We start from the raw sequence: 25,102 nt of genomic DNA, 5'->3' as shown, positions 1-25,102 counted from the left end.
GACAGTTGGAGTACTGTGAAACCTACGCTAGCCTTCGTGACGTAGCACTAAATAGTTGACGCCGAGATAGGTCTGAAAAGAAATTGTTCAAACGTTTGTTATCGGCGGGCGCGTAGAAGTTGATAAGACGGGCTCTTTTACTACACCAGCTAAAAGACAAGGCCGCAGTGCTGATATTTTTGAGTCCCCAGCGAAGGCCAATGCTGGACACAGATTGGAAACGAGTGCCGCGTCAGCGCTCGGCTTCGAATCAAGTTTGAGCCGAACGTTGACGCACTCCTCTTGTCCAATGTGTGACCAGCGTTCGCTTTCGCTGATGACATCTCTACCAGAACTACGGCTTGCCTTTTATCGCCGAGAGCGATGTCGAGACAGATCACACGCCCTTCGGCGTCATATGTGCTTTGACAGAGTTGGAGCACTGCGGATGCTAGGATAGCCTTGGCAATGTAGCACGAAATAGTCGACGCCGAGTCATAGAACGTTCGGGAGTGAGCTGCCTCATCAAGGTCATTCTGGCTTCCTCATCTTTTACCCTCGAGGTAAAAGTAGGCTCGAATCTCCTAGAAGTGTGGAGAAGCGTTCCTTTTCGGCCACGAACGCGGCAATACAGCGCACAGAGCAAAACACAATCAATTATACATGAATCGGATACTATATTCGCCTGGCTAAACTGTGGCCACAAATTATTGCCCCCATCTCAGCTTACCCGTCCACGCTTCCTGACACAAGTGTTATATCGGCTTAAGGGGGGGGGGGGGGGGGGGGGGGATAGCACTTGGCTTGGAAACGAATCGAGTAACAGCGTAACAGAAACCTTCTCTTTGGCTTTTCAATGAAATACAAATAGCAGGCGTAACACTCCGAGCATAATCACGCACGGTGGACGCACCACGCTCCGACTGTCACGGAACGATGACGACATTCGAGCGGTATGAGTGTCAGCAACTAGAGGCAACGAGGAAAACACGAAAAAAAGGAAGTACTTGATCGAGGCAAACATGTCGAAGAAATTTTGCGCCGATCAGCGCCCCACCCGCGAACACACAGATTATAAACGTACAGTGCTAATCACACTTGTCTATAACGCGCGAGCGTGTGGCTTTTTCCGGGGAGCGCTAGACTGGTGGCATTCGCGGAAACTAAGCTAGTCACGTGGTGCAACATGAAACGGCCCGCTCCAGGGGTGTCCTACGCACTCTATCAGCTGGCGGCGAATGCGGAAGGCTGCTCGCACGCTTTTTACAAACATCATTGCTCGAACAATAAACAAGCTAAAGCATGAAGGCGTATCAACGTTGTCGTCATCAAAAAACAAGAATATATCATAGACCACTTTACTCTTATCGCTTATCAAGCTGATAGAGTGGGCACGACACCCCTCGAGCGGGCCGTTCCATGTTGCGCCACGTGACTAGCCTAGTTTCCGCGAATGCCACCAGCCTAGCGCTCCCCGGAGAAAGCCGCACGCTCGCGCGTTATAGACAAGTGTGATTAGCACTGTACTATTATGGAACGTACTACTAGTTTCATCGAATCTTCGAGCGCAACCAACACTTTTTCGGAAACAAGTTGAATTGCCGAATAAGACTGTTCAAGGAGCCAAAACGCTACTTGATTTTGAGGTTAACGAGCCGTGTTCGGCTGGCGAGATTAGGTCATGATTGGGCGTGTGACCTCCCTTCCTGCGAGCCAACAGATCAGACTTGGAACAGTTCTTCAACCACGAATTCCTCAGAACTCTGGTCAGACTCGAGGACAGCCGCAGTTGAAAACTGGTCCAAATTGTACGCTCGAGTCATTAATGGCACCTTCTCGCTAGACACGGGGTCCAAACACAGTGCAATTAACAGCAGCCCCGTTGCCTCATCTAAAGGCACCTCTAGAAATACGAAAGAGCCCAGCTGACAAGTTCACGCAAATGCAAAAATACGAAACAGACAATGCCCAATCACGCATATATATGTCCAACGATGCTACAGTCCAAACTGAAGACTGAAAAACGCACAAACAACACACAATGATGGAAGCGGCATTTAACCTTCTGTAGCAGGTTCTGTAGCAGACAAAATATTGGTTTGGAGCAGCCACTGACGCTTTTGGAGCAGGAGTGTTGGCACATCACTTGAGAAGGAAAAAGTGATCGCGTCTCTAAATCAGTTCATTTATGATAGTGATCAAGGGTTACTATTTGATACTCGAGCATATCATTACCGTTTATGATAAGAATAGATAGGGCGTAAAAGGAAAACAGTCTTCTCAACTTCTTTAACGATTTAGACGAGCCCAGCTCGTCCACATGGAGCCGTCCCCAAACCGTTCAGGGCGAGGATAACTCGTCTGCTTTCCTCGGTCCACGCACTCAACTGTCTTGGACGAACCAGACTCGCTCGCGGTTTGGTTTGAGGCTCTGCCAACAAATGGCAGCACTGATTTTGTTCCTTTATGCTCTCATTTTGTTTGTGATTAGAAAATTGATTTTGAAGGCAACAAATGTAATTTTGGCGACAACAATTAAGCAGTTGAGGGTCAGAAATTACCCGAAACTAAAAATGGGTAAGGGGTTAAACAAGGCTCTAATTAGAGTACGTTTGGTTTACAATGGGTATTTAAAAAAAAAAATGTTGAAAATGGAATCGTAGTAAATTCATTGGAATAAACCCTATCTCCCCTCTCCATTTTACACTCGGTAGTTTGTTTAGCCTGCAAACATATTTCTGTAAAATGCCAGCAAGGACCAGCATATCCGCTAACACGTCTACCAATAAAATAGCGTCCTGAAAGTTTAATGCACCTACCAACTCAAGACTCTTAATATGATAAACTGCGAAAACAACCAGCCCAAAATATAAAGGCCCACACTTGCGCTTTAAAGGTGACACTGCTCTTAAGCGGTGTGGGAACCAGATTTAGGTCGAAGTTGGCTGCTCTTTCGATCGACAGCTGCACGGGACTATACTCATTCATTCAAATATATCTTGATCCGTGTTTTCTCTCTCTTTCTAAGCTCAGGTTTTTCTTTTAATTTTTTATTTATTATAGATTAGCTTAGAATTAGGACAAAGAAGGTAATAATCCTGAGCATTATTTGCGTGCCTATCGCGCAAAGCCAGGCGCTCCCCCAGGTCAGCCGCTGCTCCTAGCACTCCGGTGCAAAGCGGCGAAGCTCGACACGCGCACCCTGGCGAGAGGCGCCCAAGTGCCACGGTACTTTGCAACCACGGAACGAAGGCATGTGACAAACACGATAATCAAGTGATCCCATCGAGTGTACAAGACCATGGTTTCGTCTTATCACAGTAGCCGCAATCGGCAATTCTACTATTTTGCAAAGTTTTCTGGAGACTCAGTTCCTGACATCGACTACATCGTCTGGAAATTTAGACGATGTCGGCGATCAACCAGCCAGAACATCAACCGGCCAGAGCGCCTAATGCCCAGCATCCAATGTGCTGGCCGGTTGATTCGCCGCATCAAAGCGCGACATTGGGGCATTCCTCATCTCCTTGTAGGTGTTCTTTCATCTCAATCCAGTGCAGCGAATGTCCCGTGACTTGCGCTTTTAGTATGTGTACGTTTGTGGTTGTATGTGTTTGAGCGCTTGACTGTGCTCAGACCTAAGACGAAACGAACCATACGAAGAGTACAGACGCGGTGAAATTCATATTTGTACATTTTTTCTTTCCGTCTACTTCTCCGGATATTAGGGTCGAACAATATTATACAGGGTATTCCACGTAACTTGAGCCGAGGTTTAAAAGTATTTGGGTGCGTTTTAGGAAGATGAAACCAACCGAATACGTTTGTGCATTGTTTGGAACAAGTCAGGCTATTTTTTTTTATTTTGCTCAAATGTCTAATTTATAAGGGTTAATTAACTTTTGAAATATTCAATTTAGAGCGAAAGTTCCCATGACAAAGTTGTAGAGCCTTCTCAGAAACATTCAATTCAGTGGTATTTATCAAGAAACATTAACACCTTTTTTTTAATGGGATTCGAAAAAAGTTTGCGCATTATGGAAGAAAAAAAAAAAAAAACACGTGACTTCGCGCATGTGCACCTTGCATTGCAGCGCTCTCAGCCGTGGTTTGAATAAATTAGGCCTGCATGCTGACTAGAGCACTCTTGATTAAGCGCTGTTGACAAATTCGCGTTTATTTTTGTATTTTTTTCTTTATAATTTGGGCACTCTCTTGAAGCCCCGAAAAACGAACCGTATTAGAGGTTTCTTGATAAAAACCACTGAATTTGATGTTTCTGAGGACGCTCTAGAACTTCGCCATTGGAACGTTTGCTCGAAATTGAATATTTCAAAAGTTCATTAATTAATCTTAATTAGTTAATTGAGCAAAATACAAAATATAGCCTCACTTGCTCCAATCTCGGCGCCGGTGTGGCGCAATTGCGAGTAAAAATGGCATTTTGGCGCAAGATGTAGCAGAGCCTCGTTCATGGCACATTTTGGCGCAGCATTTCCATCACTGAACACATAAGTGTCTCTGCCGTTTTTTCACGGCTGTTCCTTGTCATGTTCTGTTTTCCGCAGCACCTACAGTGTCGCCTGCACCTTAGACTGTTTATCGATGATACACGTATGTACTACTCAACCCCATTTGACCGCGAGAAAACTGGCCCAAAACAATGTAAGCGCAACGAAAAAAAAAATACATGTTAGAAGTTATACATGTCTTCGCATATCGTTATTTTTCTATGCAAGTTTCAAGATATCTGATCGCAATCCTGGTCTGCCTTCTTTCTTGGATCTGCATCGACGCAAAGCAAGTGTCAACATAGATTCAGTTTGACAGACTAGAAAAGTGCAAAGCGTTGTCAAAAACTTCGTGCATTTTTTTTTTTTCTATTTATACGACACCGGGTTTTTTCGGCCGCGCGTTTGTCCGGTGTCGATTACAGCCGGTTTATGACTACTCATCCCGAAGATCGTCATCCGAGTGGGAAGTTGCTAGCGCAACTTACAAAAGCCCCCGCCTTGCAATCTGGCTCGTCACTCGAGCGACATCGGCTGCCCGATATCGGTGCCCTGAACCGTGCAACTGGCCCAATACGTCAGAGGCCACGCAGACATGCGCTCGGCATTCTGTTATCTGTGAAGTGCGCTTCAGTATCCTACGAGATATGAGACACGGCGGGAAAGTAAAGGGAGAAATATTTTTTGATTGTACCTCTCCAAACACTTATATGGAGGAAGGGCCGGGAGAGAGAAGAGATTTTCGTCTGCGTTTTGAAAACAAGTTTTATATGTTCTACGTTCTACATACTAGACGATTCGTAATTGCAAACGGATTTTATCGCTGGGAATCACCACCCCTGATGGGAACGTTTATCCTTTATGGACAAAGGTAAAATGAACGGAACAAAGAATTTCAGACAGGCGAAACAAACCCGCGCGCAATGCCCCGTCGACGGTAACCGCAGTCGAGAAAACGATACAGCAACACGACGGAGCACCAGACACCACAATATTTGGTAAACACGAGATGGGGAAAAATAAAAAAGAAGAAAACACTAGGTATTGGCACCAAATGTGCAAAATGACTGACAGAGACAACGACGTTAAGTCGGTCCGCGATAATACGCAGTCCGATCAGATGGCACGCAAGCGCGGAGAACAAAACTTGAACGTCAAACATTGAGAGGACGGGTGATGGGAATCTACAGCGGATGCCGGAGCATAAGTTGGACATGAGCGTTGAGCGTCCCTTGTGTTTCTCACTGACTGAACATGAATCTCAGCCGAAAGTCGACGCAACGTCCGACCCGCGCCCCACAATGGCTCGCGGTAGGTCGGCGTAGAAACTCCAGCGGTATGGCCTCGCTGTCTAGGTAGTGTACGGAACGGATTTAGCACGGCAAACAACGCTCACAGTACACGCTGAGGGAAGGAAGCACACAACACCTGTTTTAGTTTCGTGTTTCTCACATATACTACGTTATACAAGGAAAGATATAAAGGGATAAAAAAAAAAAGACACACACACACACAAAAAAAAAAGGGCGACATGAAAAGCCGAGTACTGACTGAGTCGGGCCGAAAAAAAAGGCTCGGCTCGTGGCCAGCAAGCGTTTCCTACATACAGAGACGGAGCGGGAATCGAGTGGCCGCGATATACAGCTTTCCCAAACTGAGAGCCCAAAATAACGGAAGCCCGCTGGCGCGTCAGCAGAATGGGCCAGACCATAACAAGCAAGATCCTGGTCGGAACCGCTGCAGAGGCTGCGCGTTGGCTCGGGGTCGTTGGCCTTCGGGAAGCTCGGGCTGAACTTGCGAATCCACCCATCTATCTCACTATAGTTGCGTTACGGCGCTATCAAAGGCACAGCCGCCGCCCGCGTATAAGTCCGCGGAACCCCCTGTTTGCTGGAAACCCGCCCTCGCATAAAGACCAAAGGTGTGCGAATAATGGTTCGAGTCTAATAACACAGTCATTCATCACCTTCAGAGTGGAAGGGACAGCCATGGCAAATGGTTTAAGTGTTGAAACTAGGGATGACACTGCGCAATTCGATTCGAACCATTGCTAGCGGCCCCTCACAACACCGCAGGAAACTTCAGCGACGGAGCCAAAACCTTCATACGCTGACACGACTGTTTATATAAGTGCAGCCCACAATAGCCAGAAATCCGACAGAAACGCCGACATCTTAAACGACACCAGAAAGAGCGAGGGCGTCGTAGGCACCGTCCCAACGAAGGACAAGAATAAAGTTCGTATCTGGAAGGTTTCGACGAAGTTGACGGCAAACGAGGCGATATACTGGTGCGCGGCCGTAATTCATGGATGCATCCCTTCTCACAGAAACATTTTAAAAATACATTTCACTCGCTCGCGTGTTGAAAGGCCAGGCTCAAGAGTTTCGGCGCAGTACCTGAAGATTTCTGCAACGCCACATTCTCAAAATACATTTCACTCGCTCGCGAGTCGAAAGGCCATGCTCAAGAGTTTCGGCGCAGTACCAGAAGATTTCTGCAACGCCGAAATCCTTCGCACGACAAAGCAGCTTAGACGCGAGCGGGCCGATACCCCGAAGTCATCAGCCGACACCGAAAAAGAACAGTAAGAAAAAAAAAAAAAAGGGGAAACCACGCGGGTGACGCGCGAAAAGACACCCACCTGCGCATGTAGGTCTTGACGTGTCCCCACTCGATGATGTCCTGCACGTTATTCATCCATCGGTCGGACACTTTGCCCAGCCCACTGCCGCCCCCAGCGATCCCGCTGCGCTTCATGTCGCCGCCACCGCCCGAAAGCGTCCGATCCGCGCACAACAATCCAGGGGCGCACTCGGGCAGCGCAGCCGTCTTAGCGGCCGCACATCCCGCGGAGGAGCACCAGGCAGCGAGCGCGAGCCCCGGAGTAGCGCCTAGCGCGGACTCGGAGCCTGCGCCGCTGGCTGCATCCCGTCCGCGGTGGAGACAAGTGGCCGCTCGAAATAGAATTTGGCAAGTCCTCGGCGGCGAGCTGGGAGGGTCTCGCTGGGTTTCTTCGGGGAAGGTAGGCAAAAGCGCGCTGGCCGGGTACCCGCCGCACGCTGGCCGCACTGGACAGAGAGTGCGGGAGCTTCCCTGGAGCGCGGCGGCGCGGCTCTCTGAAGAAGGCGGCTCCTTGGGCAGGTGAGGGAACCACGATAGGCGAGGGGGGCGCGCGCCGTGGCGAGCGGGCAAGCCCAACGGGGACGCTCGAAGGGAAAGCCCACCGAAAGGACGATCCTCGAGGCTTCGCTCAGCTGCCGAAGGCGCCGCAACGCACTGATAAATCCGGCGCGATGGAGTTTGCCGCGAGGAGAGCGCGGGGCTGCTGCAGCGAGGTCCCAGCAGGAAGTGTGCGCGGCGCTTGACAGATCGGAGGGGAGGGTGCGAGGGGGTCGCCTGGTGCTCTGGACCGTGGCAGGCTGATCTTACCCGCGCCACGGCTGTAGGAATCACGTCGATGCTGGTTCGAGGATGTAGCGCGAAACGATTTGCACCCGGCTTCCTCGGGCGAGCGTTAAAGGCGCCGTTATCGGGCCTATCGGGCTAACGCCCGGTGGAACCCGAAACGGAAGCCAAGGACGTGGACAGTGTTTTGGGGAAGGGGATCGAGCATCGAGGTGAGGAAAATCTGCCACCAAGATCGATGGCTTGTCAGCCTATACATAACCACAATTGTCCATCGCTGGAGAGAAGAATGTCGGCGAGCCGACATAAGAATTTCGGGGACGCCGAAGTACGTGACAAAACGGCTATCGGCAAGAGAGTTGAGCGCGCGGGTACTATCTCTAGATCAAAACGCCAAGCGGTTGCTGGAATAGAGATAAGGCCAATGTTACGCCCTCATTCTGGTCCTTCACCGCCTCACCGGAAATCAAAGCCCTTATCGCCAGACTTTTCTTGACCGCGATACGCGCGATCCCGCCGAGAATGCGGTCCCACATGCGCGCGTAGTAGCGAACCCTCGTCACCGCTGACGTAGGGTGAGAAAAACGAAAACAAAACACGCCACTGTCTCCCCCTCCTCTTCGCGTGTCCCACAACTTTCGCGGAAATCCAGGCGGCCCAAGTGTCGCCCGATCTCGCGTTAAAGCCGATTACGAAACGGGCCGCGGCGTGTGCCCGCGAGCCGCCACGTTCGGCATACGCGACCCCCTCGGGCCATGTCTGACTGCTCTCCCGATCACGCCGTGGTCCCCGTGTGTACGTGCGAACGCCGCTATTCGAGGGTACGAGAGCAACGAAGCTCGCTTTTCTTTCTCGACGTCAGTCTTGTCGCACGTCCAGATCGCCGCCCCTGGGGAATCCAAGGGGTCCGTGTTGTACCTCCGATCACGGCGCGCCGGGAAGACATCTTGCAGGAAAGCCGAGTCTCTTGAGATCTCGCAGGGCTCACGAGGATGACACGGAGGGGCCCCGAACCGGGGGAGTTCCTCATCTCCTCTGGTTAGCGTCGTCTCGTCCTCTCAGTCTTTCGCCTGCCCGTATATTTCTACTTCTTTTTGGCTTTTGTTTTTCGAGACATGCGGCCCTTTGAGCTGGATATTCCGGGATATCGGAAGGATCCCAGAGCCCCGGGCTCAAGCTGGTCTCTTCTCTGTCGGCTCCGGACTGTCCCTTCGTTTTGGCGGATGCTCGAGAGACAACGTTCCGAAGCTGTCTCGCGGTTTAGTCTGGAACGGGATGGCTTGGCCGCTGCGAGGAAAATTCCCACGTGTCGTTTCAGGGGACTACCGCAGCGAACCCACTTATGGCGCGCAGGTGGTGAATTTTAAGTAGATGCTTCCAGCTGTTTCTACGCAGCCTTCGCTAATGAAATAAATAGGCGCTTTTATGTTCACATCAAGGAAGGAACGGAGCAAACTGCTGTCGCCTGTTACCGGTTTTCACGGCTACGACCAGCGGCTGGTCAGTGCGCAAACAAAGTAGTTCGGTTTAAGATCAGACTCAACCACTCTGCTTGGTGAAGTCAGGCCGCACAACGTAAGAGGATCCTTCGATTCGAACTGGTGTAGGAGCAACTGTAGCATAGAGAGGTATCTTTAAATATTTATGGCTCAGAATCGCCAAGATGTGATTGGATCGAGTCATTATGGCGCACCTCTTGGAGCAGCCAAAAGTCCGTTTTGGAGCAGCAAAGAAAAGTTTTGGAAGCATACCTTCATTATCATTCATTCCACTGCGAATACTATTTCAAGATTCATGCATTGGCCTTTGAATATAAAAGACGGCGCTTCTTTGCCTTCCCAGTTATGTGCAGCCATATTGTTAACATCCACTGCGAAGCAAAGTGAACTTGTAGAGGTGATTAATGGCACCTTACACGTAGGGATATTATAGTAGTGCAAAGTCAGCACGTGAGAATAAGAATGCGTTAAAATACAGCGTAACTTATTAATAGGATTCTAAAGCTTTCATTCCACTGGTGAAATCAGTTCAATTTTAATTTAAACTTTACTGACTGCGTCCACGAACGGTATGGGCCTCTTCCTAGATTTGTGTTTGACGTTTGATCTCACTCAGCTGGTTCCTTTCGCCACTAGAGTCGTAGGCAATTCTTCTAGCACTCTCTAGATTTAATTATTTCTGATAGCCCTGCATTGGCTCATTCAATGTCCTGCCTAGATGGGTTGAGCGACCACAAAGCATTGCATTGTTTACTTGATGTTCTAACCCCCCCAAGTGTATAGGCGTGTGGAAAAGAAAATACGTTTGTACAATAAGGGTGACTGATTTAATTAACGCGTGTCTATAAAATTACTTTCCCTTGTATATTTTGAATTTTAAGTCTAGAAGTGTTAATACAAATTGGTGCTTATTTCGACATAAGCTGCATGGCTTTATTGAGCTCTACGTTCCTCGTACCGTAATCAAATGTAATGCATCGAGCCCATCGTTTACTCGTTCGCTCCATTCTCTTTCCAACCAAAAGAAACGACTGTTCCGTACAGCCAAATTTGTGAACACGCCAGAATCTTGGTTGCGATAGAATGTTTGCGCCAATAGGTATAAAACTCAGTTACGTGAGCGTAAACGTAATTTCTTTTATGATACATTCCCTAGTATGCTGCAGACTAACCCCTGTCAATTCTGGTCTGTTGTGAATCCAAAGCCACATTATTTCATTAAGCTAGTTGATGATTTGGATATTCCCATCCGGGATAATGAATGCGCATCTCTTTTTAATCATATGCTTTCGAGTGTTTTTACTGATCCCACTCGTGTCAATCATGCCTTCCCCGTCTCACGCGATTGCTTCCCAGTGCATCCTATTATAATCGATTTCACCTGAATTGTTACAATTATTGATTCTTCAAAAATATCTTCGTGCTGTGGCATAGACAATATAAGTTATAAAGTGGTTCGTAGCACAAAGCCTGCCTCTGCCCTTTTCTCAACCAGAATATTCCAACAATCGCTGGAGACGGGAGAGGTAACTGACGATTGGAAATTCGGCAGGGTCGCCCCGCTTCACGAGGGTAATATTAAAACATTCCTTCTCAATTATAGGCCAATTTACTTAACTTGCAAATCTTCTAAATTTCTAAAGCATATCGTCTCCAAGCAACTCCATACATTTCTCGATTATAACAACTTCCTCTGCAACTCTCAGCATGGTTTTCGCAAGTCCCCTGTCCTCCGATACCAAACTTAACCTGACGTACTAACGACCTTTTTCAGAATATGGACTCCGGTTATCCAACTTATGCAGCGTTTCTCGATTTCGCTAAGGCCTTTGACAAGATTCCGCATAACCTTTAATTTAATAAATTATCCACCGTAAACTTTGATCCTCAAGTGCTGGCATGGATTATTTCGTTTCTTTCGCGTCGTTCACAGTATGTCCGCGTTGATTCAACGCATCTTTCGCTTCTATTCCTGTCACATCGGGTGTCCCTCAAGGAACAGTTCTTGGGACTCTGCTTTTCCTAAAATACATAAATGATCTCTCACTTCACATCTCTTCCTCCATTCGTCTCTTCGCGGATGATTGTGTCGTCCACAGAAAAAAAAAAAAGAAAATCCCGATGTCTTTTTAACATGCAGACTGACATCAATAAAATAGCCGACTGGTGTTCTACGTGGCAGATGACTCTTAAAGGGACACTAACAGGATATTTATGCTCTCCAAGGTTTTTATTTGTACATGACATATGAGAGAGCCCAACCACCCAGAACACAATCCGCGGCTCAAAATTCGTTTCCTTTTCGCCCGAAAACTGCCGATCGAGAACTGGCCGGTTTGAGTGATCACTCTCTTCTCCGTGGTCACGTGCCCTTTTCTATGGTTTAGGCACAACCTCCAAATATAATCAAAGTCGTGGGTCATCGAAGGCACACACTCAATACTAAAAATAGACAAAAATATGATACCCATTTTTTGTGGCTTCTTAAAAGCTGGAAATACGTTGACTGAAAAAAAAAAAAAAAAATTGCGCAGCCACGTGATGTTTGGTAACTTCCTTCTCCTTTACATTTCTTTTTTTCTTCCCAGTCCAGTTTCGGTTTCGGTTTCGAGCAGTTGCGTTTTTTTGACTTTATTAAAATATACTTGATGCTGTAGCAAAATATTGATTGGGTAATCTTCGGACCCCATGTAAATGTAAATGCATGTGTTTCTCCCGTTATCCATCTTCTCCCCAGCGGAATTTCAGCCTTCACAGTAGAGCCCTTGTGTATACTAACGAGTTCAAGTACCTAGGGGTCCACATTGCTTCTGATCTCCATCCGCCATACTCATATTAATACTATCATAGCATCAGCAAGTCGCGGTTCAGGATATTTAAGCCGCAACTTTAGCTTCGCCTCCCCTGCCTTTAAATGTCTTCTCTATGTTATCCTTGACCACCCAAAGTTAGAATATGCAGCTTCCATTTGGAGTCCTCACCCATTCACTTTAGAGAACACAATGGAGTCGGTCCAGAACCGAGACGTCTGCTTCATCCTGTCTGATTACTCACGTTTCTCCAACATGTCTGCCATGGAAGCTCAACTTAACATCCACAATCTTCTTATTCGTCGTAACATCTCCCGCCTGTGTCTCTTGCACAAAATGTATTACAACCCAACCTTACACCAGTCTCTTCTTCACCCGCCCACTTGCGTTTCGGTAAGGTCTGATCAACCCTGCAAAATAGCCCGGCCCAAATGCAGCTCAACGGCATACCTTTATCCTGCCCTCCCGGACGCCATTGTAAACTGGAACGACCTTCCGGAGCATACCGTCACCATCAGCACCTTGTTTCGGAGTGTTCTATTTAATCACCTTACTACTCCCACTCCCCTCTGTAATGCCTCTGGTCCTGGGGGTACTTGAAATAAATAAAATTAATTGATTAATTAATTAACATAAAAATCAACCTTTGACGTAGTCAACACCCCCTACTAAGCACTTAGGCTTTATTATCTAGGAGGTGTTGGCGCAGCCCAGTTAAAACTTATCAATGCGATTCATAAATCCTTTCCCAATACAAAAGTTTCAGGTTCCCTTCCATAAATCTTTAAAAAAAAGACACGACTGCGACCAATGACGCACGCAACTTGTCAGAAGGTTGCAGTCCATCGTAGAAACCACTCGCAATTTTATAGCGAAAATTTTAATGCCACATATATATTGTCAATCAGCATTCAACATTTTTTTCTTTCTTTTGAAATACGAACGCGGACGTGTATTACTCCACCCTGGAAAACTGTTCTACCACTTAACATGGGGTGCTACGCGGCGAAGCCACACACACAAAATCGCAATGCCTACTCCGCGGGTGCAGCTTCTCTGTAATGCACCAGTGCGCGGTAAGAAGAGCACCTGACGGAGATCATCAAACCGTCAGAACAGACCACGGAAAATGAGAAATATCCCATAACTTCCGAGTACTGCGCCATGTTCGATACGAAGATCATATCAAATCACGTTATTGAAGAGCGATACACAAGAGTTTTGAAAATTCGCGCATGCTTACCTGAACAATCTGGACAAAATCAAAGTCAAATGTGGGGGTTTTACGTGCCAAACCTACGACGGGCATCTGGCACGCCCCAGCGGAGGACTGAGGATTAATTTCGACCACCTGGGGATCTTTTGACGTGCAACCGAAAGCTCGATTACACGGCGCCTTCTCCGCAATAAGCCTCCGTCACATTGCGGGCACCTCGGTCGGGATTCGAACCCGCCACCTGGGGATCCGTAGGCCGGCGCTCTCGCCTCGGACCCACCGAGGCGGCTCGGAACAATCTGGGAGTGTGGCGACGACTGAACTACTAGGTTTTGCATTGATCAAGCGAAATAAGGATTTGCCACAGTGTTGGCACAAATTCTTCATATTTTGGTGAATTGCAGCATGATGTACCAGGGTGAGCGTTTCGGTGCAGTTTGGCGCAAATGCCGCAGCAATCGCATCACTGGAATCGACATTCACAGCTTTAAAGGCCACGTCGCGACGAGCAACTGCATGCAGTCACTTGAACTGTGAATGCGCGTCACTAGTTTGCTGATGAACGAAAACATGGCGATTAGTTGGGCATTCACGGTCGAATCATCTCGGGGAGGACAACATCCCTGACGTCACCCGAATGGAATCCTTTAAGCCGAACTGGATGCCCGCTCCCTCAGCGGTATAATGGATCGACTATATCCTTTAAAGGGACACTGAAAGGGACATTTCATTTATTTATTATCCCTTAAAGGCCCCACCAGGGGCATTACATAAGGGGGGGGGGGGGCATTACAAAGAAGCACACAAGTAGAACTTTTATACAATAAAAACAAAAAACAAAACATAGAAACAAGATGTGGCTGAGCACTGGCCATAGGTAGGAGCATCGCACTGATTACATATTAAATATAAACGATACAGCATGTCTGAAGAGGTCGGGGTCACTGATGAGCACTACATGGTCCGGTAGATTGTTCCACTCTATTATGGCAAGGGGAAGAAATGAGTTGTTAAAGGTGACAGTGGAACCATGGATGCGACGTACACTAAGGGAGTTAAAAAGTCGTCGGGATGAACGATGTGGTTCTAACAGTAGAGGCTGTCTGAGTAGAGGGTGGTAATAAAACATCTTCTGGAAAAGACAGATGCGTGATATTCTTCGGCGAGAAATGATGAAATGACAGTACACGTTTTCTAAACCAACTTGAAGTAGTAGTTAAGTACAATGTATATAAAGTACTTCCCAACGCTGGAAGAAACCAGTAACTTAAAATAACTCTCAGTGACCAGCATGGGGCCCTTTCAAGATATGTATTGAGAATGACGTGTGCACGTAGTACTTCATGTGATCCGCGCAACATTTTTTTTTTTCGATCAACGTATTTACAGCTCCATGGGATCAATATTCTTTTCCATTTTGAATATTGAATGTGTGTCTTAGATTACCCACGACTTGGAATATATTTGGTATACGTAGTTTGAACGCCACGTGACCATGGAAAAGAGAGAGAATGCGACTGAAACCGGCCAATTCTCGAACGGCTGTTTTCGGGCGGAAAGAAAACGAATTTCGAGCCGGATTTGTGTTTTGGGTAGTTGGACTCTTATTGGCCATCTTCAAATAAAAACCTCGACGAGCGTAAATACCGCGTCAGTCTCCCTTTAACCCTCCATGCGACGCGAGCGAGAAGGTCCTGGTCGTCGCGATATGCTTTACACGAGCGACCCGCTTTCGCCGATTTGCATCTACGTCGGACCGCCGCGGGCCGCGCGGACAAAGAAAGGCGACACCGGACGCACTAATGAGAGCGGACCTTCCTTCGAGACTGTTGCTGCAAATCCTCGCCCCAGATAAGGGCCCACCGCGTCGCTCGCATTGCGGCAGACTCTTTTGCCCATTTCCCACGAGTCTCACGAGCGGCTATTTCGGACGACGTGCCATGCCACGGCGGACTTTCAGAAAACGGCCGCCGGTCGCTGGCAGGGGCCGCGGCCGTACGACAACGCGCGGCGATGGGAGGCGGGGTTCGACGCCTCGGTTCGTGCAAGCAGCGAAGGCCGCGGCACGCCATGCACGCCGGTGGGCACGCACGAACTCAGAAGCTCGATAACGGGGCATAGTGATGTTTATCGACACGCTGGAAAAAGATGCTCTCCTAATTGAAGAAAAAAACAAACAAAGGTGCTTGTTTTGGGGACGTGTGGTGTTGTGGCGGATTGGTGACGCTCTCGAGAGGAGTATACTTGCCGCATGAGCTGCGTCAGTCTCCTGCAGTGTTTGTTGGCGGTCGCTATGGTGCGATGCTCCCCTCAGTTCCCCACCAACATATCGGATCGGTGATCCCGCCAGGATTCGAACATAAAGGAGGTCGCGCGTTGGGGAACAAACAGAAGCGCAACATACAACAACCGCAACAAGAGACGCCGCCTGAAACGTGCGGCCGAGACGGACCTCGCGTGCGTGCCAACTCTTTTCAGTTCATCCGCGCGGCACACCGCACTCCCAGTGAAAAAAATAAAAAAGAACGAAAACCAGGCGGCGTGGTGCTCGGTCCTGACTGCGTCCGAATGAAGGACCGCTGGGAAGGACGTTGTCGAGAGGCGGAAACAAACTCACGGTCAGTTCTCCTCGCCTGCCGTGGCCGCGGCCGCGGCCACGGAAGGCCGGCTCGCGCGGCGCTGAGAAAAAACCGACAAGTTCGTCTTTGTCTCCGTGTGGGCCGGTTCCCGCGTGACACAACAACGGGGGGGACACAGCCAAATCGCCCACGATTACCGCGGAGACCGCGGCAAGGCTTGGCGCCCTCGCGGGACATGTCCGACCTCAGAATGTATACTTTGAGATCAAATTTGCGAGCCTCCAACGCCGCTGTTTCAGACTAGTTAGGACAAGCATGCACCGCTATGGGTTGAGAGGGAAAAGGAGTTTTAGTATTGCGTATCGGAGCAAACGCAAGCGCTGTGCGTTAGCGTTGCGCGCTCCACGCTGCGCATGCCCGTCGTCGCCATGCGACAATCCAAGAACGCAGTTTGGGCTCCGCGCACGCCCAGTGGGGAACACGCAACGCTAACGCAAACGTACAGCGCTTGCGTTCGATCGGATGCGCAATGTTAAACCTCACTATTATAAGGTATTCACTGGACACCATATTAGTGGGTGCTGTTTAGAGCGCATGCTCAGAGCGAGCTCACATCGATAGGCTGCTAAGACCGGCACTCTTGATGGTGCGGAATGCACGTTGCAAAAGAACTGTGGAAGCTCGCCATCAGGACGCGCTCAGCATTCGCGCACACAGCTATGGCCGCCAGTGAATACTCCCTATAGCTTGTCTTACGGCCGCGTCGCGTATTTTCGTTTTGTCCGTTGAAAGTTGTGACGGCACCAGCGAAATTAACGTTCGATCGCACTTCGGCTCCTCTGGTGTTTCGCAGGAATATTCCGGAATAGCCGCATCTGTGCCGCAGGAGACGCACCGAGCAGCTATATTGGATTTATCGATTTATCTGGCGTAATAATAACAACTGCGAGAAATGTGAAAGCCTGAATGACTTTGCCCCGCGCGCCATTGCGCTGGACGGCCCGCAGATTATGGCTTGCGGTAATATTCTTTTAAAGCGGGTCAGCATGCGTGGAGTGTAGGCACGGTGAAGGGGAAAACTTTAACAAGACGGAGTGTGAAAATGCGAGACAATAATTTAAAAAAAAGGAAACAATTGGCTGCAGAAACAACTATTGTTGGTTGCCTATGAATTGCGATAGAATATGTCATGTGACTCATGACGATGCTCACTGTGAATACGATGACGCATATTTTAAGTAAAGATTTAATTGTATTAATGGTTTACGACGCAGTCATTGACGTCAGCGCGACTCAGTGTTGTAGGCGCTCCCGAAAAAAAAGTAACAAAATACGTTATCCGTTAGTTGCAAAAATAAAGGAACGTGTAAGCGATCTACGTTACCTCAAAATGGGGGGTTTTCGTAGATCGTTTTCGCCGTCCCGCAAGGCCCTCCGCAACCCGCTACGATAGCGGGAACTCCACAGTCAAGGCTATCGGCGCGCAGGCGCAGTAGCAACTTCTTCGTAGCGGAGGACTTAGCGGAGGGGGCAGCGCGGTCTACGAAAACTCCCTAATAAAAGAAACGCGTTACCGGTATCGTCACAGATAAAAAGTAACGCCCGTTACGTTTTACTTATAAATTACAAATAACTGCGTTCTTTTTTTTTTTTTTACATCGTTTTTTGACATAGGGATGAAGGGCGCGGCCGTTGGGGTTTTTCTAAAGTGAAACTTTTTTGCGTGTGGAAAAGTCAGGCAAATTTTTTGAAGGCAAGTGGAATGAGTGCAATAGTTAATGACTATACACCTCGTTTCGGCTTGAGTACGGACACAGCCGACGCTCCGAGCTAATGCGACCAATCAAGCGACGTCAAAAGTGCAAGTCACTGGGCCCTTTCTGTCAATGATTGGTTCAGCGATAAGAGAACCCATTTAGGAACATGACGAACACCAGGATGGTGCCCTTTTGGCTCTGTCTGATTGGTCCCATTAGCTCGTAGCGTCGGCTGCGTCTGAACTTACTGTGGAACGAAGTATACAAACAAGGAAAAAGTTTTAAGCGTACTTTTTTCAGGTTTTGGGAAGAATGTGTAAAGAGTAACGTAACCCTTTACCCGTTACTTGAAATAAGTAACGTAAATACGTTAGCCGTTATTGTATTTTTTTTAAAAAGTAACGAGTACGTTACTAAGTCACTGGAAAATGTAATGCGTTACCGGTAACGCCGCTACTTGTAACGCGTTACCGCCAACACGGGCGCGACTGTAGCGCGCCACTTTGAAACGGATTGCTTCGTCTCTGTTTACTCGTTTAATGTTCAAGCTGCTTGAACATCATCATTGAGCATGTATCAACTAACTAAACTCAAACCGATAATTGCTCCCTAGCTTGGGCCCAAATGTGAAAGTGTGCGTACTGCCGCTCCGTGTGTATGCGCGGCGCAGCTTTATCTGCTTGCGCCGCAACCATGAGTGATTGCTTCGTAGCTTAGGCGCAAATGTGAGTGCGTGCCGCTCCGTGAATGCGCGGCGCGGGGTTATCTGCTTGCTAGGACAACGTCGAGTACGACATCCTAGAGGACGACGTGAAAGAAGCCGTCTAGGACGACCTCTAGGGCAATCTCTCGGACGACCTTAAGGACGACGCCACAAGGACAAACTCCAGAAAGACCTCAAGGACGACGTCGGGGGCGACGTCCAAAATGATGACGTCAAAGACGACGTCTAGAACGACCTCTAGGACGACCTAGGGCTACATCAAGGACGACCTGCATGTAGGGGGATCTCAAGAACAATCTCTACGACGACCTCAAGAACGATGTCTAGGACGACGTCCTAGAGGACGACATCAAAGACGACGTAGGCCGACCTCTCGGACAACCTCTAGGCCGACGTCCGCATACGCGCGACGCCTGCGTATGCGGACGACCTGCGTATGCGGGGGCGCCGCGCCGCCGCGCGTACGCACGGCGCATTCGAGGCCGGCTAGCGTATCGCGAAAACCGGGTGAAGTAGCTAAAGAATGCTATCGCATTAAAAAGCACGAGGTTGCGTCAGCGAAAAAGGGCAAATAGCGCCACGAAGTTTTGAGTTTTGCCCTTTCCGCGCTAGCTCGCCTGACTTCTCGGCCTGGCCTCGGGCAGCAAGAATACGATAAGCGACGGCGCCGCATCCGTAACCCAGCTAGGAGGGCGTCGGCAGGCGCGTCCAAGGCGCCCCGGCTGACACGGTCAAGCCAACCCGCACCAAACCAGAGCAAAGTCCTCGCGCCTCACCGCTGCCGGTCAGTCGTGCGCACGAACAAAGGACAGCCCGGACCGGAGAGCGAAGGGCTCCTGCCGTACCCAACGCGTCCAGACGATAAGCTTTTAGCGTTTCCGGCACGCGCTCCAGCTCGCCGCCATTGCCCGCGCCCGGAGGGTGGAACGGGCGTGCACGCAGGGCCCCGGAAGGAGCAGCGGGGGCGAAGACGACGTGGTCCGCAAGAAGGAGTTCGACGAGGCGTCGTGGGCGTCCGCGTCGCGCCGGACGCCGCCGGGAGTGGTCGCGCCGTCCACTTGCGACCGAGGCCGCCCTCGGAGACCGCGACCCACGTCACGCAGCCCACACCGAAGCGCTGCCCCCGCCGCCGTGGCCGGCTGCGCGATCCGGGACTGCGTGCCCAGTCTCGAAACGGTACCCCCGCCCAAACGTAACGGGTCGCGGGGTCCGTGTGGGATCATCCCGTCAAAACGATTTTCCGATGAGGGGCCCCCGGGCTCATCAATTTCGATTGGAGCCCGGGCACAAGCGTTGGGAACTCGACGAGACGCGAGTCACTCAAACGACAAGAGCAGCGACTCGGGCAAAAAATGCCCAGTCACTGCTGTTTTCGTTTGAGGGGATAATCGACATGTTTAGGGGGGTTTATTTGTTGCTGCGCCAAAATAAATATTCAAATATATTCAACACCTGTGTACCGTTATTCGGATCAACGCGACCCGCCTCGCCAAAACTGACCGTTTTAAGCCCACCTCACGGTCGAACCACAGACGTGCTTAAAAAAGCTGCGAGGATTTCTTTCTTTGCCTTCGTATTTAAGTGAAAGTAGTCAAGCGTAGTCTGTCTTTTAGGAGTGCTCGGAGCAAACTGTCGTGTTCCTGGTCACGGTCGTTAAGCGAATAGAATGCGAACCCATTCCCGATGTCAATCGCTCGTGATCACCGCTGTGCGAGCAGTTTTCTCCTACTTTCTGAGACTTTTCGTAAATCGTACGCAAGAGCTTTTCACTACTAGGGAGAGCTTTTGACGTCACGTTGAGCACAGATTGTGATGGCGACTGCAGGACCCGAAATCCGCAGCGTATGCGATCTACAAAAAGGTCCCGTGAAATGAGACCTACCGCGATCTCTCGTACAACGCTGTTACGAAGCGGACCACAACAATTACTGTGTTAACGCACTCGGTTTCTCCGTGTATACTTGTCGACAACCCAACCCTGTAACGGCCAGTAGGCCAACAGTATCAATACATGAATAAAGAAAAACTACACGATGCGCCAACAGGCCGTCCAGAACAACAGCCCCAAGGCCGACCGTGCCTGCCACCGTCTCCGCCGCGGTCCCCGCTCCTCTAGGTCTTCATTCGTCCGCGAGAGGGCGAGCGGCGGGCTGGGATTGCGAGTCCTGACATATTGCGGTCCTCCTAAATGACACCAGGGGCCCTAATCTACACGGCGGGACTAAGGGACCGGGACATCGCCGCTTGCTCTGATTGGTCGCCGGTGCGGCGCTGACCAATCGCAGCAGGCGGTGATGTCCCTTGGTCCCACCGTTAGGGCCCCCCCAGGCATTACAGAGTGTGCCCAATGCCGTAAACCCGAAGGAGCCTCCGCGATGCATGTTGCACCACCGTTTCCTACACGAGAAAGCGGACTATTTTTGTACGCGCATTATTCGCTTTCAATATCATGCAGGTTTTCTTCCGCTACTACACGTAGTCGCTGAGCAGTGCTTGAGAAACGCGTGGCGAGTTTCGAACATCGTCTTATCGCTCCGCAGTCGATGAGATGGCAGCATGGGAGAACGGCCAAGGAGCAATCACGAGGCAAGAAATGTGATAAGCCCTGCGTTTCTCAAACGATGCCTTTCTAATCATTTTATAGGCAAAATCGCATGCGTCTTCGCGACCTCTGCGCTTCGCCCAAACTCGACGCTTTTATATAAACTTGCGGCACAGTTCGAATTGACGGACGGAGGGTCGGCGAAGTTGATCCACCGTGATTGGAAGCTTGTACCACCGCTAGAGATAAGAGGCTCGAAGCTCAGCGAATGGATTAATGGCCGATCCATCATAGCCGCGTTGCATGAAGAACCGACAAAGCTGACACGACGTCGAAACCAAATCCCAGCGGGGCTCGTGCACGCACGCTTCGCTTGACGCCGAAGACGTGACACACATTGGAGCCGGACCTTCCCTTTTCTTTTCCGCACACTTAAACTGGGACGGTGCATTGTCCTTTGTTCGGACGAATACATCACATCGGTTATATCGATCGTTTCAATTGTCCTCTGAGGCATTTCTAATCAACGCAGGTTACAAAGGAGAATCGGCACAGGCCGATGTACTGCATGCGGCAGACAAAGCGAGGTTCGCATCGGTGGAGCACGACACCTACGTCATATATGACGGGTCTCGCTATTCAAAAAGGAACGCGGGTGGCAGACTGCCACAGGCACTCGTTTTTCTGAAACACTATATCTGTAGATAAATGTTTACTGGCGCTTATAAACGAAAGCGTGCGGCCTTTGAGACACCCTTATCTCCAATCGACGTTGGGCAGACGACTCGTGAATGCGATTCCCGGTTGTGGCACATGTCCGCATTAAACGAACTATATCAGTGACTACACAAACACGCTAAAGACGGAGGATAAAAAAGAAAAAAAAAACGCGTCCCTCTTTGAAAAAATAACGAGCCCCTGCACGACGGCCGAGTCCAGGACAATACCAGAGTGCATCTTTCACGGGTTTCCACTATAGGCGGCAGGGGTCAGGAGAACGATGCGACCGCATTAGGACAGCGCTTCAGAGGCCAATTCTCCGCCAAGCGCGCGCTGCGCTGTCCTCATCGTCCTCCGTTCGAGGCACAAACAAACAGACACAAAAATCGCGCCATTAGACTCCTATTAGTGGCTCAAGCAACGCTGGTTCCCCATACTGCCGCGAGCCCCGCGGTGCCGCGCTTCAGATCGCAACGACCAAAGGCGCACGCAGGGCCAAAACGAGCCGAAAGGCAATCACGCAGGCGGGCACAAACTGTCCCGTCGGCCCGAGACGGTTACCTGCAGGCTCTTCGCGAGATCGCCGTATTCAGTTTGGCGGCGTCGTTGCGAGCCCGCAGAGGTGTACCCGAACGCATATAGCATTCACTCGAGTCACTTCCGAGTCTGTACGCCCGAAGGAGCGGACGGTTCACATTCGTGAGAGGTGCGGCATGTATAGAAAGAGGCCATTGCTAAAAAGACTACATAGGGGCGTCAAGTGGTTTATTAAAAGTGGCTATCCGTTAAAATGTTTAAATAAACCGCTTTATCGCGGACACGGTCTGCGTGTCTGTGTGCACGCGGTGTACGCACGCGTGTGGTCCTTCGTGAGTAACGTGTGAGTGCGTGTGCGTATTTGTCTGTGCGTAAGCGTGTGCCTGTAAATAGTGTACACATTCGCCCGTGTCAGAAATGTGCGCTGGGACATGAAACCAAGGCGCTCCACCTGTCCGCAGCAATGAGCGAATGACCGTCCCATAACCTCGTCCTTGTACAAACTCCATCCATATGCCGCGAATGGCTGTATAGTTTCGCGTTCTGGGCGTGGAGGTCCGCTCAAGGACAGCATTTTTATAAGAGTACAACCGAAACAACGTGATCACAGAGCGACAATTAACGAAGAACTCAGTCAGGCTCCCGCAAGTGATTTCTGTACCACTCCACAGCTCGTATCGCATAACGCGGTGGGCCTCTATCAGCTGGGGCCCCTCCACCACCGAGTAGAATTCACTTACGTATACAGGCCGCGCAGATAGCGACACAAAGACCGCAACAACACACAGTGCCGATTGTCAGCTCGAAGGGGTCATTGTAGATGCGGCTCATTAGCACGGATATAGCGCCAGCTGAAAACGACACGGTGGCATTTCTCTTATGAGAACGGTGGAGACTTCCGTTTCCGGATAATTAGTTCGGACAATGAGTGCTGTTCCGCGGGGAAGAAGAAAAGACAGCAAAGGAGCCGCAACAACCAGGTACGAAACAACACAAGCCAAAAACAAAAACGCCGGTTCCCCTCCACGAAACGAAGAAAGGAAAAGCCTTCACCCTCACGAGATGTTGAATCGTACAAATAACATTGAAAAAAAAATAATAATAAAATAAAATAAACCTCTTTGCTATACAGTGAACAGAATCATCAACAAATCTAACTGCGCGACCCGCATAAATTGATAACGGAACTGGACCTTTTAATTTAAAGAAAGAGAAAAAGAGCTCCAACAAAAAATAATCTGGTCCGTCGGTCTCGTGGCTGTTCACGGTAAATTATCGAGACTGATTGGAAAACTCGGTCAGAGAGTCTAAGTCCTCGACGCAGGCTCGCGCAAAGGACCCACTGACTTTCTCAAACGCACCGCCCGAATTTCTTGTTGGTTCCGAGAGGCAGGCCATGTCACGATAGGTGTGTTCCAAATTAATTTTCGCCTGAGTGAGCGTAGTTGACGGTTCTTGAAAGTTTTTAACTTCCACAGTGATTGAACCCAAGAGAAGAAACACACACACGTACGCGCGCGCGCACACACTCATACACACACACACACACACGCACACGCACACATACACACACGCACACACACACGCACACACACAATAAACTGGACACTGTGAAGGTTTGAGGTGGATATATGCATCTAAAAAGTTGGCGAATTCAGCTAGTGCAGTACGGAAAAGTGCACCTCGCATGTCAGCCAGCGGTATAGTTCCGTGCTGGTCCGGTGCGGCAGAGCCACCACGTCATACTGAAATCCCTTCATACTTCTTTTAACAAGAAACGACAATTAATACAAATGGCAAAGCACTTTTATCAGACGTGTTGTGGCAACGTTCCAACAGGTCGGCTCTGGCCAGTGTGTTTTGTTCGAGTCAGAGGGGGAAAAACCAGTGAGGTGAGAGTACATCGAAACGATAAGGAGTTGAAACTGTTATCTAATACACAGCCTCACGTGTCTTATCGCCACGCCGTGGCGGTAGAGCTGGACTATAGGCGGCGGGGGCATGCGCCCATGCTTCGCGCCCCCCCCCCCCCCCTCCCCCCAAAAAAAAGGGGGGGGGGGTTTGGTAGACAGAGCCGCTGGCAGCATGCATAGTGCCCAAAGCTCTTGCGGGAAAACGCACATGTTTGTAAACAAGGTGCGTGGACAAGCTCCGCAGCAGTCCAAATGACGTCCCTCGAACGCCGTTCCGACTCCCCTCGACGTGATGATCCCGTGCGCGTTTCCCATCGAGAACACAGAGATTCCCACGAACGACGCGGGAGCACCCAGTAGCAAGTCACTCCCCCGCGTGTTGCCGCGTGTTGTGCACCACTTGGACGAGCCCCTGGAGTGGCCCCGTGGAAAGCGTGCCGAAGGGAAAAGGCTGTCGCGGTCGCTCGCAGCGGCTTCCTCGTCGTGTAAAAGGAGGAAGTGGCGGCGTTGCTGGATGTCTAGAGCTCCGCCGGCGGCGTCCCGAAGAGGAGTTGCTTACGCAATCGGGGAGCCCCTCTTATCGAGCAGTAGCGAGGCCGATCAACGGGACCTTCGCCTCGCCGCTCCCGTCCTCTTCGGGTGGAGTGCGGGGCCACAAGGTGCCAGACCAGCCGGGCCCTCCGCGGGGATGCCGTCCTTTTGTCGCTTTCCAGCTGGCTCAAACACGGCCGCTGGGAGCAGAGGTCGCGGCGGCCTCTTGGAGATCGCTCACGGGATTACCACGTCCGAAGAGACGGCGGGGCACGCTGTCGGGCTCACCAACCGCCCCTGTTATTCCTTAACCCGTTTACGATATGTAACACACGCTACCGAGGAGACCGTTAAGATAGCTGCGTTAAATGCAGGA

At 50.0% G+C, this 25,102-nt stretch overlaps 1 protein-coding gene across 2 annotated transcripts in view; it reads right to left on the bottom strand.

Annotated features, from left to right (window-relative positions):
* LOC115330994 (B-cell linker protein) overlaps positions 1-25,102 on the bottom strand; it is a 332,346-nt gene that overhangs the window by 68,892 nt on the left and 238,352 nt on the right. Inside the window, exon 1 of one of the 2 annotated variants that reach the window (XM_029993043.4) lies at positions 7,135-8,312. The exons of the other annotated variant lie outside the window; for it this stretch is intronic. Coding sequence (XP_029848903.1) covers positions 7,135-7,250 — 116 coding nt within the window. The 5' untranslated portion in view covers positions 7,251-8,312. Of the gene's footprint in view, positions 1-7,134; positions 8,313-25,102 lie in introns of those variants that run through there. 2 annotated transcript variants of the gene reach the window in all.

Source organism: Ixodes scapularis, unplaced genomic scaffold (genome assembly GCF_016920785.2).
Source record: "Ixodes scapularis isolate PalLabHiFi unplaced genomic scaffold, ASM1692078v2 PGA_scaffold9__187_contigs__length_104089568, whole genome shotgun sequence".
In the NCBI taxonomy this organism is placed as follows: domain Eukaryota; kingdom Metazoa; phylum Arthropoda; class Arachnida; order Ixodida; family Ixodidae; genus Ixodes; species Ixodes scapularis.
Note: the sequence above shows the minus strand (reverse complement) of the source record. Positions and strands in the feature narration are given on the sequence as shown.